Genomic DNA, 13535 nt, shown 5'->3' on the forward strand with positions numbered 1-13535 from the left:
AATGAGCTTTGCTGGCTGCTCCTCACAGAATTATTTGTTTGCTCATTAAAGCTTCCTCCAGATGCAATCTCTGACAAAAGAATGAAAAAGGAAGGAGAGACAGACATCTACTAGCTCCTGGTCTTTACAGGCTATGTAGATAGAGGGCAGCAGTATAGTGCCTACACTCTGTCACCTCTTTAAGCACTTCCATTGAAGAACGAGATTCCACATGTATGGAGACTTTAAAGCCTCATAATAATTTATCAATGTAATGTACCCCTATAATTTGTTCCTCTTAACTTCTCGACCTGTTTCAAGACTATTGCAGTTAGTCTTTTCTTTTGTTCAAGAGAAAAATCTTCCTCTCCTTAAAACTCAATTGGCACTCTGAAGTTTTTAAAACAGTAGGAATTACTTGCACTGCTCTTCATTTGTCAGTGGACAGTTTCAGTTTCTGCTAAAAATGATATACTAGCCTCCTTTTCCTTCCCTGCCACGTGGTTCTACCGATCTTTGTTGGTTTGGGGGTTAAGCTCTGATGGACTCCTTTTTATATTACTTGTTTTGAGGACAATTCATAAGGGTAATAGTGTTAAACATGAGCATGCTCCAACTGATCTTCAAGACGCAGAGATTCCAGTTGCAGGACTGCTTGTGTACATGCCATTTAAAAAAGCCCCAACACTACCCCCCCTTTATATTTGTCACTTTTGAACACTTAAATATTATAGATTTCATTTGCAAGCAAGAAACACTAACTTCTTATAATGTATAATTTTTGAGACTGCTTTGCTCTTGTCTAGGCCAGTGACCCAAGTACCTATGAGCTGATTCAGAAAATACAAAGACTACAGAAGCAGCTTATCAGCAAGACAGGTGAAGTGATAGAGAAAGAATTGCTCCTTCAGGTACTACAGCATCATTATTTTATTGTATCTTATTGACTTATTTGACTTACCCTGCATTCTCTGTCTACTCAGATGTGCTTGCTGAATGTTATATTCATGTTATATGCATGACTTTGAATTTCTTTTGCATGCCCCTTAGATAGCTTTAGATGGCAGCACTGACTCACTGAAAGAGAACAAATAGCATCTGATTAGTTGATTTTTATATTCTGGTTACTGATACCTGGACAACTCTGGAAAATAAAATTAAAGGTTTGCTTTAGTTTATTCATGTCATAGATTAAGCTTCAAGTCAGTGTTAGACTTTTGGAAAGGCTTTTTTGTCCTTTTAAACATGCCTGTTATGACCAGGACATGAAGGAAAATCCTTGCTTGATTCCATTTGTGCTTAGCTTGGCTTTTGGCAGAAAGAATCCTACACAGTTTGCGTGATTTTGATATGTTGCTGTCTGAACGATATTTGACTTCAAAGTCTTTGTGCCGAACTTTGCCAAAAAATAATTTTTGTAATAGCTTATCTTTTTTTAACTGTATCAGATGTCCCTTAACCCCAGTGATACCAGTAAGATTTATGTTGTAGAATCAAGGAGATACTATATTCCTGTAGTACAAACATTGTCTCAAATATAACAAAAAAGGACTGTCTCTGGGCTTCAACCATAGGTGTAAAACTGGGAAATATTTCTCCCTCTTTTTGGTGACTGTAGGGATAGCTACAGTTTGCCAGTCTAGGTATGATTTTAACATCTTGGTCTTAAATACTCTAACAGTCTTGATGCCTATGTGGGGTATCACTCAACGGAGAGTGGAATGTGACCTGAATCTCCTTCTGTCTTAAGAAGCCCAGCAGATGTTATCAAGGCAGGATTTGTCTCTTTCTATTGTTTTGTAGGAAAAAATAGATCTGCAATTTCATTTGAAGGTAATGTATGGTATATTATGCCTTTGCTTGGAAAAATGTAATTTTTGTTGCATAGCACTGAAATGCTGTCAGTGAAATAGTTTGTTAGCTTAAACAAAATGTAGCAGAAATAGTTTCAAATTTACTGTGCTTTACCCATGCACAAACCCAATTCTGTTAGATTTTTACATAGTCTCTATTGTGTACCTTGCCTTATCCTTAGAGTGCTCCCATTTAGCTACTATCTTTATTTAGAAGTGAAGAACTGAGATACAGAGGCATTAAGTTGCCTGCCCAAGAAAATCTTTGAAATGATAGGTATTTGAGCTTACTTTACTATACTAGCCATTGGCACAATCTTTCTGTCTATGCAGCAGTCCTTCTATGGCAACTCTTTTTTTTTTTAGATTTTCCTAGATTTAAGTCAGAGTTTGGCTATATAAAAAAATAATTATTATGCCTAGAATTGTTAATGAGAACCTTTGAGTCCTTAATTCAGGCACTGATATCTGTGCAACAATGCTGAACTTAAGGTCTCGCTCAGAGAGACTGATAGTAAAGAAAAGGCCAAAAATACCATGCTCCACATTCTGTTCAGGGCTTTACCATCAACATTTCTGAGCTCTTTTCTGTTTAACCACAGTGTTTCTGAGTCCTTCACAATGACTGAAATGGGGCTCTTTCATAGCAGGGCGTGGGTAAGGAGAGGTAACCAGAGACGGAGGACATCCCCCAGCTCATTTCCTCAAAGGGTATGTCCTACTGGATAGGTCATTGGCATAGGGCTTGCATGTTAAGTGTACTAGCTGAGCTGCTTCTGCTAAGTGTCTGGATAATCTTGTACAAGTAATTTTATTATTCTTTGGACTTGTTTTCCTTGGCATGACGATAATGTCTGTTTTGTAAAGTGATACTCTGATACTCACTGAAGCAAAATGTTGGCTAATAACTTATGAAACTGATGCTGTCATGTTCCAAACTTCTCTGGTGAAAAAGCAGGCCTGAGGAGCACCTCCAGCAGAAGGAAAGTAATGGAGAGCAGTAATATTAACTTTCCAGAGGGAGTTGAGCTGTATGCACCAGGATGATTGCTTCACCAGATCCCCTTCTGGGCAGTGTATCCTTATTTGATAGAGAATGTAGGGTTTGATCATGACTGAAATTTAGAATTATGGGAAACAGCAGAAATTTAGTTTCCATTTCTGGAATTTTAAATTTTTTTTCCCTCAATATAATTTGTCTTGCTTAGTGAGTTTTGCTGTCTGATCAATATAACAGCCAGTGTATAAGGCATTGCTCCCCCATAAGGCCTAATCATTCCTTTAAATCCTGGTAAACCCCTCATGCTTAAAGGCATTCTTTTTTTTTCATGGGTCTCTGCTGGAAGTCAGCTCAGTTCAGTTTAGTCTCCACTCATTTGCAGGAGTGGGAGAATTGCTGATGACTTGGCCTGTGCCTAGTTGGCGTAACATCCCCTGTATTCAGAGTTAGAGACTGCAGGAGCTGAGGGATACGAACCTACTAGGTCAGATAACTGCTTTGCCCATGTTGTATTTGCTCGCATAAGTGACACCTCTGCACTCCCAGTTGTCTTCATCTACATCTTGCCCTGTGACAAGGGCATAGCCATTGAATGTATCTGCTTTGAACTGACCTTAATCTCTTGCTTCCCATACATAACTGTTTTAACGTATATTTGTTGAAGGCGAAGCTTGTGAGTGTCTGTGTCTATGATTTCTGTGTGTGCATATTATATAACTTAAATGCCCTCACATCGAAGTGTAGTATTGAAATGGAGTGCAAAAAAAAAAATGTGGATTGAATATTGAGTATTAAAACACCTTTGGAATTTAGAAGTAACCCACGTCTGGAAATGGTTGAGCCCAGTGTCAGCAACCTGCAGTTTGATTTGTAGGGTATTCATCTTGCTGCATCCTCATGAAGAGCCATAATGTTTGTATAAGGAAAAAATAATTCCATTTGTATTATATGCACTGTAGTTCTGTCTTCTGACTGTTACTTTTTTTTTTTTTTTTTTTGTAAATGGTCTTTTAAATAAAAGCTGGTTTATGCAGGGAACAATGTTTCAGGATGAGCTGGATAAATAAACAGAAATTTTTGCTAAGTAAGGATCACAGTATATAGATTAATGTAGAAAAGCATTTGCTTACCTTACCCGCTCCTGATGTGTATTTGATCATATCCTTTTTGTTAGCTTTTTCACTATTTTCCACCTGTTAGTTCTTTAAAAATGATGCAGCTGTAAAAGCATGCTACAATCCATGCTATGTGATTAAAGAAAGATACACTACGTTTCAATCAGAAAATGTTGATTGCTGACAGTACAGGAAGAACCCAGCTTGACTCTAAAATCCCATACAAAAATATCGCTTAACCTGTCAGCAGGGCACATTTTTTGTATCAGACATTTACTGAGAGGTATTGAATATGCAACATGATGAATGTTGTTTTTCTTGGAAAGACTTTTCAGGGTTGAATGCTTAATAAAGGTGTAGAATGATGTCCCATGTTATAGAAATTATTAAACTTTTTTCTTGTTTCTGATTTATCTATGACCTGTAGCCACAGCATCTTGGTTTATAACCTATCAGCTCTCATACACCAAATAAGTGTGGAAATCCTGAGACTTTGAAGAGTAGCTGCAAAGCAGGCGGTCATACTTTCTCCTTTAACTCGGACATTCTCACAGTTGTGAGCTGCTGTGCTGATGAAAAATGCTGTCTTAAAAATCAGATCCAAAAACTGAGGTCTTGAATACTTATGGTCAATAAAAATCCAATGGCATTTTTGCCAAACATAGGAAATGTTACTTCAGGGTTAGCCAACTTCCATGTTTGAGTCTTTACCTTCCTTCTGAATTTGTGCAGTTAAAAGGTACAGCATTTTTGGTTCTTTTCTAAACCATTGAGTAATACTGGCAGGGCTTTGTGGAGAAATACGTTGTGTGTTAAACAAGGACTTTCAATGATGGGTGAAGGTCTTTGTGAACACATGTGGTATGAACAAAATGTGTTGTATGGCCATAAGGTATAATTATTAAAAAACAGAAGGCTTTGCTGAACAACTCCTGACTGCAAAAAACCTACTCGTTCACTTTGCATGTAAGGCAAATCCCTCACGTGACTGAAGCTCTACTGCATACTGAACAGTGGTGTGGTAAACTCACAATGTAATGTATTACCTTGTTAGGATTATGATTAGTGTGGTTTAGGAACTCATGCCATTAAAAGTGAATTATGCACTGCTTTATTTGTTTCAAATTTAGTTCTTTCTCTTCAGAGTGAACTCCTCTAATTTGATTTTATGTCTGACTGAGTGGAATTTTATTCAGCTGCACATCTTGGAATGGATAACAGTGGGAAGATTCACATTATATGTCATTTACCTCTGTTGTCAGTCATCTCAGAAGATTGTTCATAAATGTAAAAGAGATGTGCAACCAAGACTATTTGTGGAGGGAGGCAAAGGCAAATGTGTGTCATTTAAGCCTTGCATGTAGTAGTGAAAGTATTGTTTTTCTGTACATATATATTTTTAATCACTATTGTTTTAAGTTGTCAACAATCAAAGACCAGGACTGGGCAGTCAGGATGTGATGCTTCCAGACTGTTAGCATCTTGAGCTCATAGTTTCAAAGAGTGCAAGGGCAAAAGGCATGATTAGCTCATATATCTGACTCAGACATTACAGCCAGATAACACCCACATGTCCTTGTGTTGAGCCAAGTTTTGAGCTAAGTTTCAATCCCCCCAAAGAACTGACAGTCCCACTGACAGAGAGTAGGAGGAGTAGAGGGGATGCTGCTGTCTCCAGTATAAATCAGCAGAGTTTCATTTCAGGTATTGTAAGATACAGGGAGGAGAGAGCAGAAGAGACTTTCTGTGTGACCTTGGGCCGCTTACTTAGCTTTTGCATGCCTCACATCAAGTAAAAAGGGTATAAAATAATTTCCACTCTTATAGCGGTATGTGAATGAATATATTGGAGACATGACTCAATTCAGTAGTAACGATAGCTAGCTAAACACTCAAAATAGGCAGATGTTTTATTTCATTTGTACTAACTTGGTAGTAGAGCTATTCTATCCCATTTGAGGTGCTTGTTGCTATAGTGTCGGAACATATACATAACCGTCTTTGTTTCTCAGAGCTGGTATGATAGTTTCATAAAGAAATCTGCTTTAGAACAGTGTGTTACCATGTGGGTTTATGCAGGCTGGCAGCTACTGAAATCAAAGTTTCCTCCCAACTAATGGAGGAGCTTTGGGATTTGCTTCCATGTATACAAAAAATTTCTGCTCATTCATTATCTAAAATACTATTTTTTCAATCTTGCATCACTTTTTTTCAGCCCAGGCTATGAGAGCCTAGTTCTTCTGAAAATCATTTCTTTCCCTAGCTTGGCAGTTTCATGAAGCATGCTTCTGCTAGGTTCTTCATTGCTTTTGCAGTGCTCGTGTAGCTTCCATTATACAGCATGTAATATAGAAAAGTGTGCTCAAATGTAGAGTAAGAGATTTTCTCATCAACCAGTCTGCTAGGGAAAATAGGAGAATACTCTCCTATTACCTGCCTTTATTTTGGTATTCTTAAGGCCCAGTTCAGTTTTATTTTAGGTATTATCTGCACCTGTTCAAAATGGCTGAGATTTACTTTACCCTCTCAAATTTAGCATTTATATATTTTCAGTGCTGAGTATAGATTCTGCTTGGATTTGAGAGTATAACCTACTTATATGTTACATGTAGAGTAGGTAGTCTGAGCTGGGGATTTTTTTGGCAGAATTGTCTATTTTCATAAAAATAACTGCAATTCGCGTCAGGAAACTAATGACTGTAGAATCCCTAAGAGTGTCTTTTGACCTGCCCATTATTGTTTCTCTGTCATCTTGCCTTTAGAGAGATTTTAGCAGAGGTAGTTTGGGAGAGTGCTTTGTACGCACTGAAACTTACAGGTGAACTTCAAAATCCACTGCCAAAATACAATCCTTTCTTTGCTGCTCCTTTATCATTTATATATAAAGTCAGCCTTTTGAAGGGATTTTTCCATCTGAAAATGAAAAGGGAAATTTTCTTTTTGGTTTTTTTATACTTTACTAGGACTTGGCTCTTTTCTCTCTCTATTTCCTGGAGGATTTGACTTCCTCTGGAAGCACTGGATTAATGCCCTATCTTGCGGCTGAAGCTAGTGGCTCTCTCAGCCCTCAATTAAAGGGTTGAGTATATTGAGCTTTAGGCCTTTTCTGTGCTTAAAAGTACCATTCCTACTGGCAAAAAAAGTCACTTTTCTGATTTAGCTTATACCAGCTCTTGAATGGCAGAAGACTTTCTTGCCAGTATAATTGCATCTAATTGCATAGCCAGTAGCTGGCATAGCCATATCAGCACAAAGAAATTGCACCACTGACTGAGAAAGCTAAGCTGGCAAAACTTCTAACCATTGATCAAATGGTTCCTGACATGGAAAAAAAAAAAGGCAGAAAAATGCTTTCCTGTCCTTATAAAAACCTAAGGGTTGTTATGTATCTTAAGTAAGAGGAGAGAAAGAAAACAGTACATGGTGGAGTGTGGTTTTTGAGTTTATGACTCCAGTTCTAAGTTGGTGGCCAGAATTTCAAGGGATTTATATTGGAATATAGAAATGAGAAATACAGTAAGGGCTCAGGCCTAACATTTACTTTTTGGCTTTCAGCTGGGTATGAATCATAAAGAAAAAGTTTACTTCCCCAGTGCCATGCGGAATTAGGCACTGGTGTGTTAAAGGCACACTGTAAGAATTGCCTTGATTTAGAAATGAAAAAATAACGTATTCCCATGAACTCTGGCTGTAACCCAGTTCTAACTAGGATGAACAGAAAATATCTAATTATCAGCACAATATTTTGATGCACAACAGTCTACTGAGTTAGTGCCTTGAGTCTGATTTGAACTGGAGTCTCCAATGCAGTATGAAGTGACATATGGAGGTACTTAATGCATTGAGACATCCTTCAGAACTACTTTCTCAGGTTCTTTCCTTCTTGTGCTGTCCTTTTATTTTCCTTTTGTTGTGCTTGAAATGTTCATTGCTGAACTAGGGCTTTGATTGGGGATTTTAACTTTGGCTGTAAGTGGAAATGTTCTGTGTTTTAGTATTGGTGTTAAGTTGAAGGATTAGTGTCTTTTAGTGATTCTATGCCTGGCATGGTGATTTCTCCATACAATTAGAATTTCTCTAGTGTCTTTTGTTCTGACACTGATAGATTTTTTTTTCCAGTTAATTTAATTATTATTTTTTTGTAACACTGATTGTGTATCCAGTAGGGTTCTGTGAGTACTGTAGAACCACTCACAATGAGCAAATTGTAGGATCGTTGTGTTAATTCTCAGTGCAGTTTACCTGGGCTTATATGCAATCCTGTGATGATATAATAAGTAATCAAATCTCATAAACAGAAAAGATAGGAGTCACCTGTATGAAGGTCTATTGAGGGCCTACATATCTACCTGAAACTTTTCTATAAACCTTAAGAATTCAACAGGGATTTGAGCAGTGTTCAGTTCTGGACCTAGCTCTCCTCAGAAAGGAGTTGATTTCTATTTCTGCATATTTTGAATACGCTTCTTGGCGCATTAGTTTATTTTAGCCCTTCTAATCTCAGTCCATCTAGAATTAGAAGTTGTTCTATGCTATAGAAATTTACAGCATGATAAACTGCTCTTAAAAACACACTGGCATTTACATTCTTTCCCTCCTCCCACATATGCTGCAATTCAAATGGAAGAGAATAAAGTCTTCCCAGGAAAATAGCCTTTTTGGGTTTTTTTGTTTAGGATATGTTTGTTTAAGGAGGGTTTTGAAAAATCAGCTAGGAAAGGTCCCGATCACTTTAATGTCATCAGGTGAAGATAATTGGCTGCTCTTTAGACTAAGAAAATAATGTTCCAATAAAAAGAGTGCAAATGTTTCTGGCACTTGGAAATGGGAAGCAAAGCAGATTACTTAGCGATCAAACAAAACATTTTTGGTGAAGAATTTTCTTAGAGGAAGAGTTTAATTTTTACTGAATCTTTGCGTAACTACATTGCCCTCATAAACAAAACAATTTCCCATAATAAATGGTTTAGGACAGAAGCAAGGTGCAAATTGATTTGAGAAATTAGAAGAAAACACATCAAAATAACTTCTGGGGATCTGCACCATTTTTAGCTGCTCTAATGGTGTTCTAGTCAGAAATATTCAGATGCCATTTACAAAGATGTTGCAGGTGGAGTAAAAATCTTTTGGGGTTTAGAGGTAGCAAATGTACCTGAACGCGTAATCTGGTTTTATAGGTTTTTTTAGGAGAATTGATATATTTACTTGAGTTTGAGCTTGAAAGAGAACTCTAGTAGGTCATCAGATGCCATCCCTCCACATCATGCAAGATTGATTTAATTACACAAATACTATCCTTGATAGATGAATGTCAAGTATATGTTTGTTTCCTGCATTCTAATACATGTACTCCTAGTCCATGAATTTTAGCATGCATGAAGAAATTGTTGGCTTGAAGTATACTGTGGTTTATGGTTGTGACTTTTCTCCTCCACTTCTAACCTACTGTTGTAGTCTAGCCCTGGTGTTTCTGAAAAGCAAGGAGCAGATGTATTGGCTTACTCAGCATGGTGGTCCTGGAAGCTTGGGAGACTGAGTTTCATTTCTGTGTATCTTCAAGGAGTTTTAGTGAACTTTGGCAATTCGTGTAGCAACTCTTTGTGTTCAGACCTCTTGTAGAATGAGAAGAGGATCACTGCCCTGGCTGGAAGCCGTATTTTAGCGTAAGTACATTAAGATTTAACAGCATTCAGATACTGAAAGGAGGAGGCCCTATAAGTACCCAAGGTACATCACTGTTACCTGTAATCTGCATCAGAAAAGCAGAAACAGTGATGACCAAAGTATTTTATTCAAATGCGTTACATCTGGTTTGAACCCAGAAATCCTGAGCATGGATACCTTGTGTCATTAGACTTAAAATATTTTGTAAAACGACCCATTCCTAAAGTTCTTACGCAGTCAAAATTGCCATAAGCTTCAGTGATAGTTTGCTAGAATAAAGCTTGAGTAAAAAGTTCAGGAACTGTTCCAGTAAATAACAAATTACTGAAAACAAACTTGTTTACTCCTCATTCCTGTATTCAGCATGTATTTGGGAAGGAAATAAATCTGCTGCACACCCCAGGGTAAAGTATATTAATCAACCAGTTATCTTGTTAAGGGAAAGTAAATGACTTGCTGTGCTGACTGAATACATTGCAATGCACAAACTTTGCAGTGCTGTTAGCAATCCGATACTGACTGTCAGCCATCCAGAAGCTGCTAGAGAAGTTAAAATACTGGACGAGTGCAACAGCAGTGTAGCAATACATTCACAAGCCAATATTATATAGTGTGGCCCAGAGCCAGCTGCAAATCTTTATTATTCAGGTGTACCCTTTGGCAGGTGTTCTTCCACTGAGGCAAGGGTGTTCTGCTCTTCCCCCAGCAGCAAGATATGGACAACCTACAGCATCCCATTCAGTGATGGATTATTGTTTTGTATGATAGTTGCAACAACAACAACAACAAAACCCAACAACAACAAAAAAAGACATTCCACAGGGACAGACTAGATTTTTATCTATTTCATATCACTTACTTTCATTCTTATAAGAGTGTGAATGGTGCTGCTGTTGAGAAAACACATGCAGAAAGATGCAGCAGCGCTAAGGCTGTTTAGGGGCAGTTAGAGGCAGGCAGGCAGAGTCACTGCGTTGTGGGGGTTTTTTTGTTTTTGTTTTTTTTAAAGTAGCTTAAAATTGGACACATGAGGACACAAGCAGGTGTAGAAAGAACCCTGTTCCTCCATTCTTCACTTTGAGACAGCCAGACATGAGCTGCTGAGTGCACAGGAGCCATGAACCCCATGTGGGGAAACGCTCTGCCAAATAGGGTGCATCAGTCAGCCAGTTGCCCTACATCCTCTAGGCTCAGAGCTCAAGTCTTCCCATGCCTGTCTTAGTAGCTATAGCTGTAATCTTAAACAGGCCATGGCACGCTAGGGCACAGCAGTTGTCTTTACATGAACATTAGGATTTGCTCTCTTTCCCCTTCCTTTAGTCCTGTTTCTGTTTCTTTGAATTTTAAGAAGCAGGCAAGGGGAGCTGAAACAGAACTCCTCGAAGGCTAGCAGAGGGTCAGCTCTCATTACAGTGAGTCTGAAGGAAGCCATATATTAAAACATTCATGATTTCAGAATTGCTGTGTGTGTTTCTTAGATGTACTGTTATTTCTTAATAGGTTCCAAAGTGTAACAGGAGACCACTCTTTCTTCCCTGGGGTACTTGGCATATGCAGGGAAACTCTGCTATCCTGTCAGAAAGATGTATGTAGGCTTTACTGCCTTGTTAGACAAGTATTTGTAGGTTTAAGTGGTGGTTTGACTTTGAGACAGCTGTTCAGAGGTAGCAATTCCAGAACACCAAAGGACTTGAAGCTAAGTGCTCTCATCTTTCAGGGAAATCTAAGGATCTAAGTCAAGCAGGTGATTAAAGAGATGTGGGTGTCTAACTCACAGATAGGTATTTCTAGAAGCAGCTCTGCAGTTTCTCTGACCCTTTAAGGTCATCTGTCAGATCAGTCAGAAGTGAGAGCAGAACATGGGTATGCTGGGAATCCCCATCCCAAGCCTCCACCTGCAGGAACAGCTAACCATTAACAGCAGACTTGTGATAATTCTCATTTGATTCATCTGATATTTTAAAAATCTAAATGGCTATTGAATAGCTAAAATACATGCTCTTACACTGACTTTAAAATAGAGGTTTTGAGTCAAATAGTCTACATTTGAAGAAGAGACTTTTTTTTTCTTGAAACCCTCTATATATAATTATTAGCCAGTAAAAGGTTCTCCATTGTTTGCTTTGTAGACTTACTCACTTAGAATATTTAGATTCCTTGTTGATAAGATTTGTATCAACCTCTGAATCTCCTCCAGGACACTTTAAGACAAGCTGCTTCTATAATGTGAAACAAAGGTTTGTTTAGAACTCTCTTCAGCCCAACTGTCAAGCTGCAGGCACTGTGGAAATAGCTGGAATATTTACATCAATCCATGCTGTGTCAAGGGTAATTCTCAGCTTCAAGGAACAGCTCACTTTTATTTTGTGTGTATATATGTGTATGTGTGTTCCTGTTCACACATATGGAAGAACAGGGGATAATTAATCTTCTGCAATGTAAAGTATAAACATTATGATTAAATGAGCTACACTGATTAATAATTTTATAAACTCTTGTGTAATGTAAATAGTAAAAAGGGAGTTGCAGCTGTTGTTTCAGCAAAAGGCATCCATGCCATTTTCTTCTGATAGATTCTTATCCTTGTGTCTCAGAGTTCAGAAGTTGAAAGGAGAGGAGGATATGTAACCTATTTGTTTGTCCATTGGACGCCCCCCCCCCCCCCTCCAGTTTTCCCACACGCTTTCTGAGAAAGATACAATGATACCAGTACCTAACAATAATAATACAAATAATAATGTTGCAATTGCACTTTAGCTGGAAATGTTTGTACTTTTGTTGTTCCTGGAAGATGGTAATAATGCAGCATTCAGCCCTTACTGTTAAAAAAAAAGAGTCAAGGGTGAAGACCTTAGAAGATGCTCCAAGGTGTTTCTTCCTCTCATTAAGCTGCTTGGAAAATGCCAGTCAATTTGGTGCAGTCTGCTCTGTGCCAAAGGAAACAGATTTGCTCTTGAGAAGCGTTATTATCAACTGGAGGGATAAGTCATAAAACGGGTTTAATTTAACTCCACCTAGAGTGGTGCAGATTTCACCAAAGATGGGGTGATAATCCCAGCCTTTCCTTCAAACTGGTAGCAGCATTTTAACTAGAAAACCCAAAGCATCTCATGTGGTGTTAGTGTTGCCACATTGCAAAAGGGCTTTAGTGCCCTCTTTCAAACCTGAATTAATTTACCCAATAAAAACCCTCACATTGGACAGTTAAAGGAGGATCTAGATGATGATGAAAATACAAACTGTTCTAGGGAACTGCGTGCTTGCAAAGGTGTTTGCTGATGGATGTGGAATAGACAAGGAAGAGCAGGAGCTTTTGAAAAGTGTTTATCGAGAAAGTTTATACTGCACATTTCTCCCAGTGCTGGAGGCAACTTTCTTCTATTGTTATAAAATTCATGAAGGTTACCATATGCTAATTTTTTCTACACCTCATAAAACTTTTAATCATAGATGTCCTGAGCCAGCAGCTACTGCGTTAGGTATACACATACACACAAATAAACATGCAGCTTATATGGGTAAAATGACGATGACTAGATGTGTATGTCCACGTATGTATTTAATCCGATTTCAGTGTCCTGTTTAACACTTTTGAAGAGGAATCACAACCCCTTAAGGATGCTCTGCTGCTGTATGGCATCATAAACAAAATGGCTCTGGAGTTCAGCATAGTGCTGACATTTTGGTTATAATGCCAATAAACAAGGAACCCCCTGTGGCACATTGACGGACTTGTTTTCCTCACCAAAGCCATGAGGAACTGTAGCGTGCTTACAGAGTTACTGTGTTGCTTTTTCCACCTTACCAATTAAAATAAGGATTTTTAGCTAGGTTAAACTTTTTGGGGTTTGCCACCATATACTACATTGCACACTTTTGCTCTACCTCTTTGTTTTGCAGGTTTTTTTTCTTTAGCTCAATTGC

At 38.2% G+C, this 13535-nt stretch overlaps 1 protein-coding gene across 1 annotated transcript in view; it reads left to right on the forward strand.

The window, feature by feature from the left end:
- CFAP58 (cilia and flagella associated protein 58) overlaps positions 1-13535 on the forward strand; it is a 59134-nt gene that overhangs the window by 34973 nt on the left and 10626 nt on the right. Inside the window, exon 15 of the mRNA XM_049810741.1 lies at positions 786-890. Within this exon, the coding sequence (XP_049666698.1) occupies positions 786-890 (105 nt within the window). The remainder of the gene's footprint in view (positions 1-785; positions 891-13535) is intronic.

The sequence above is a fragment of the Accipiter gentilis genome, chromosome 9 (genome assembly GCF_929443795.1).
Source record: "Accipiter gentilis chromosome 9, bAccGen1.1, whole genome shotgun sequence".
NCBI lineage: Eukaryota > Metazoa > Chordata > Aves > Accipitriformes > Accipitridae > Astur > Astur gentilis.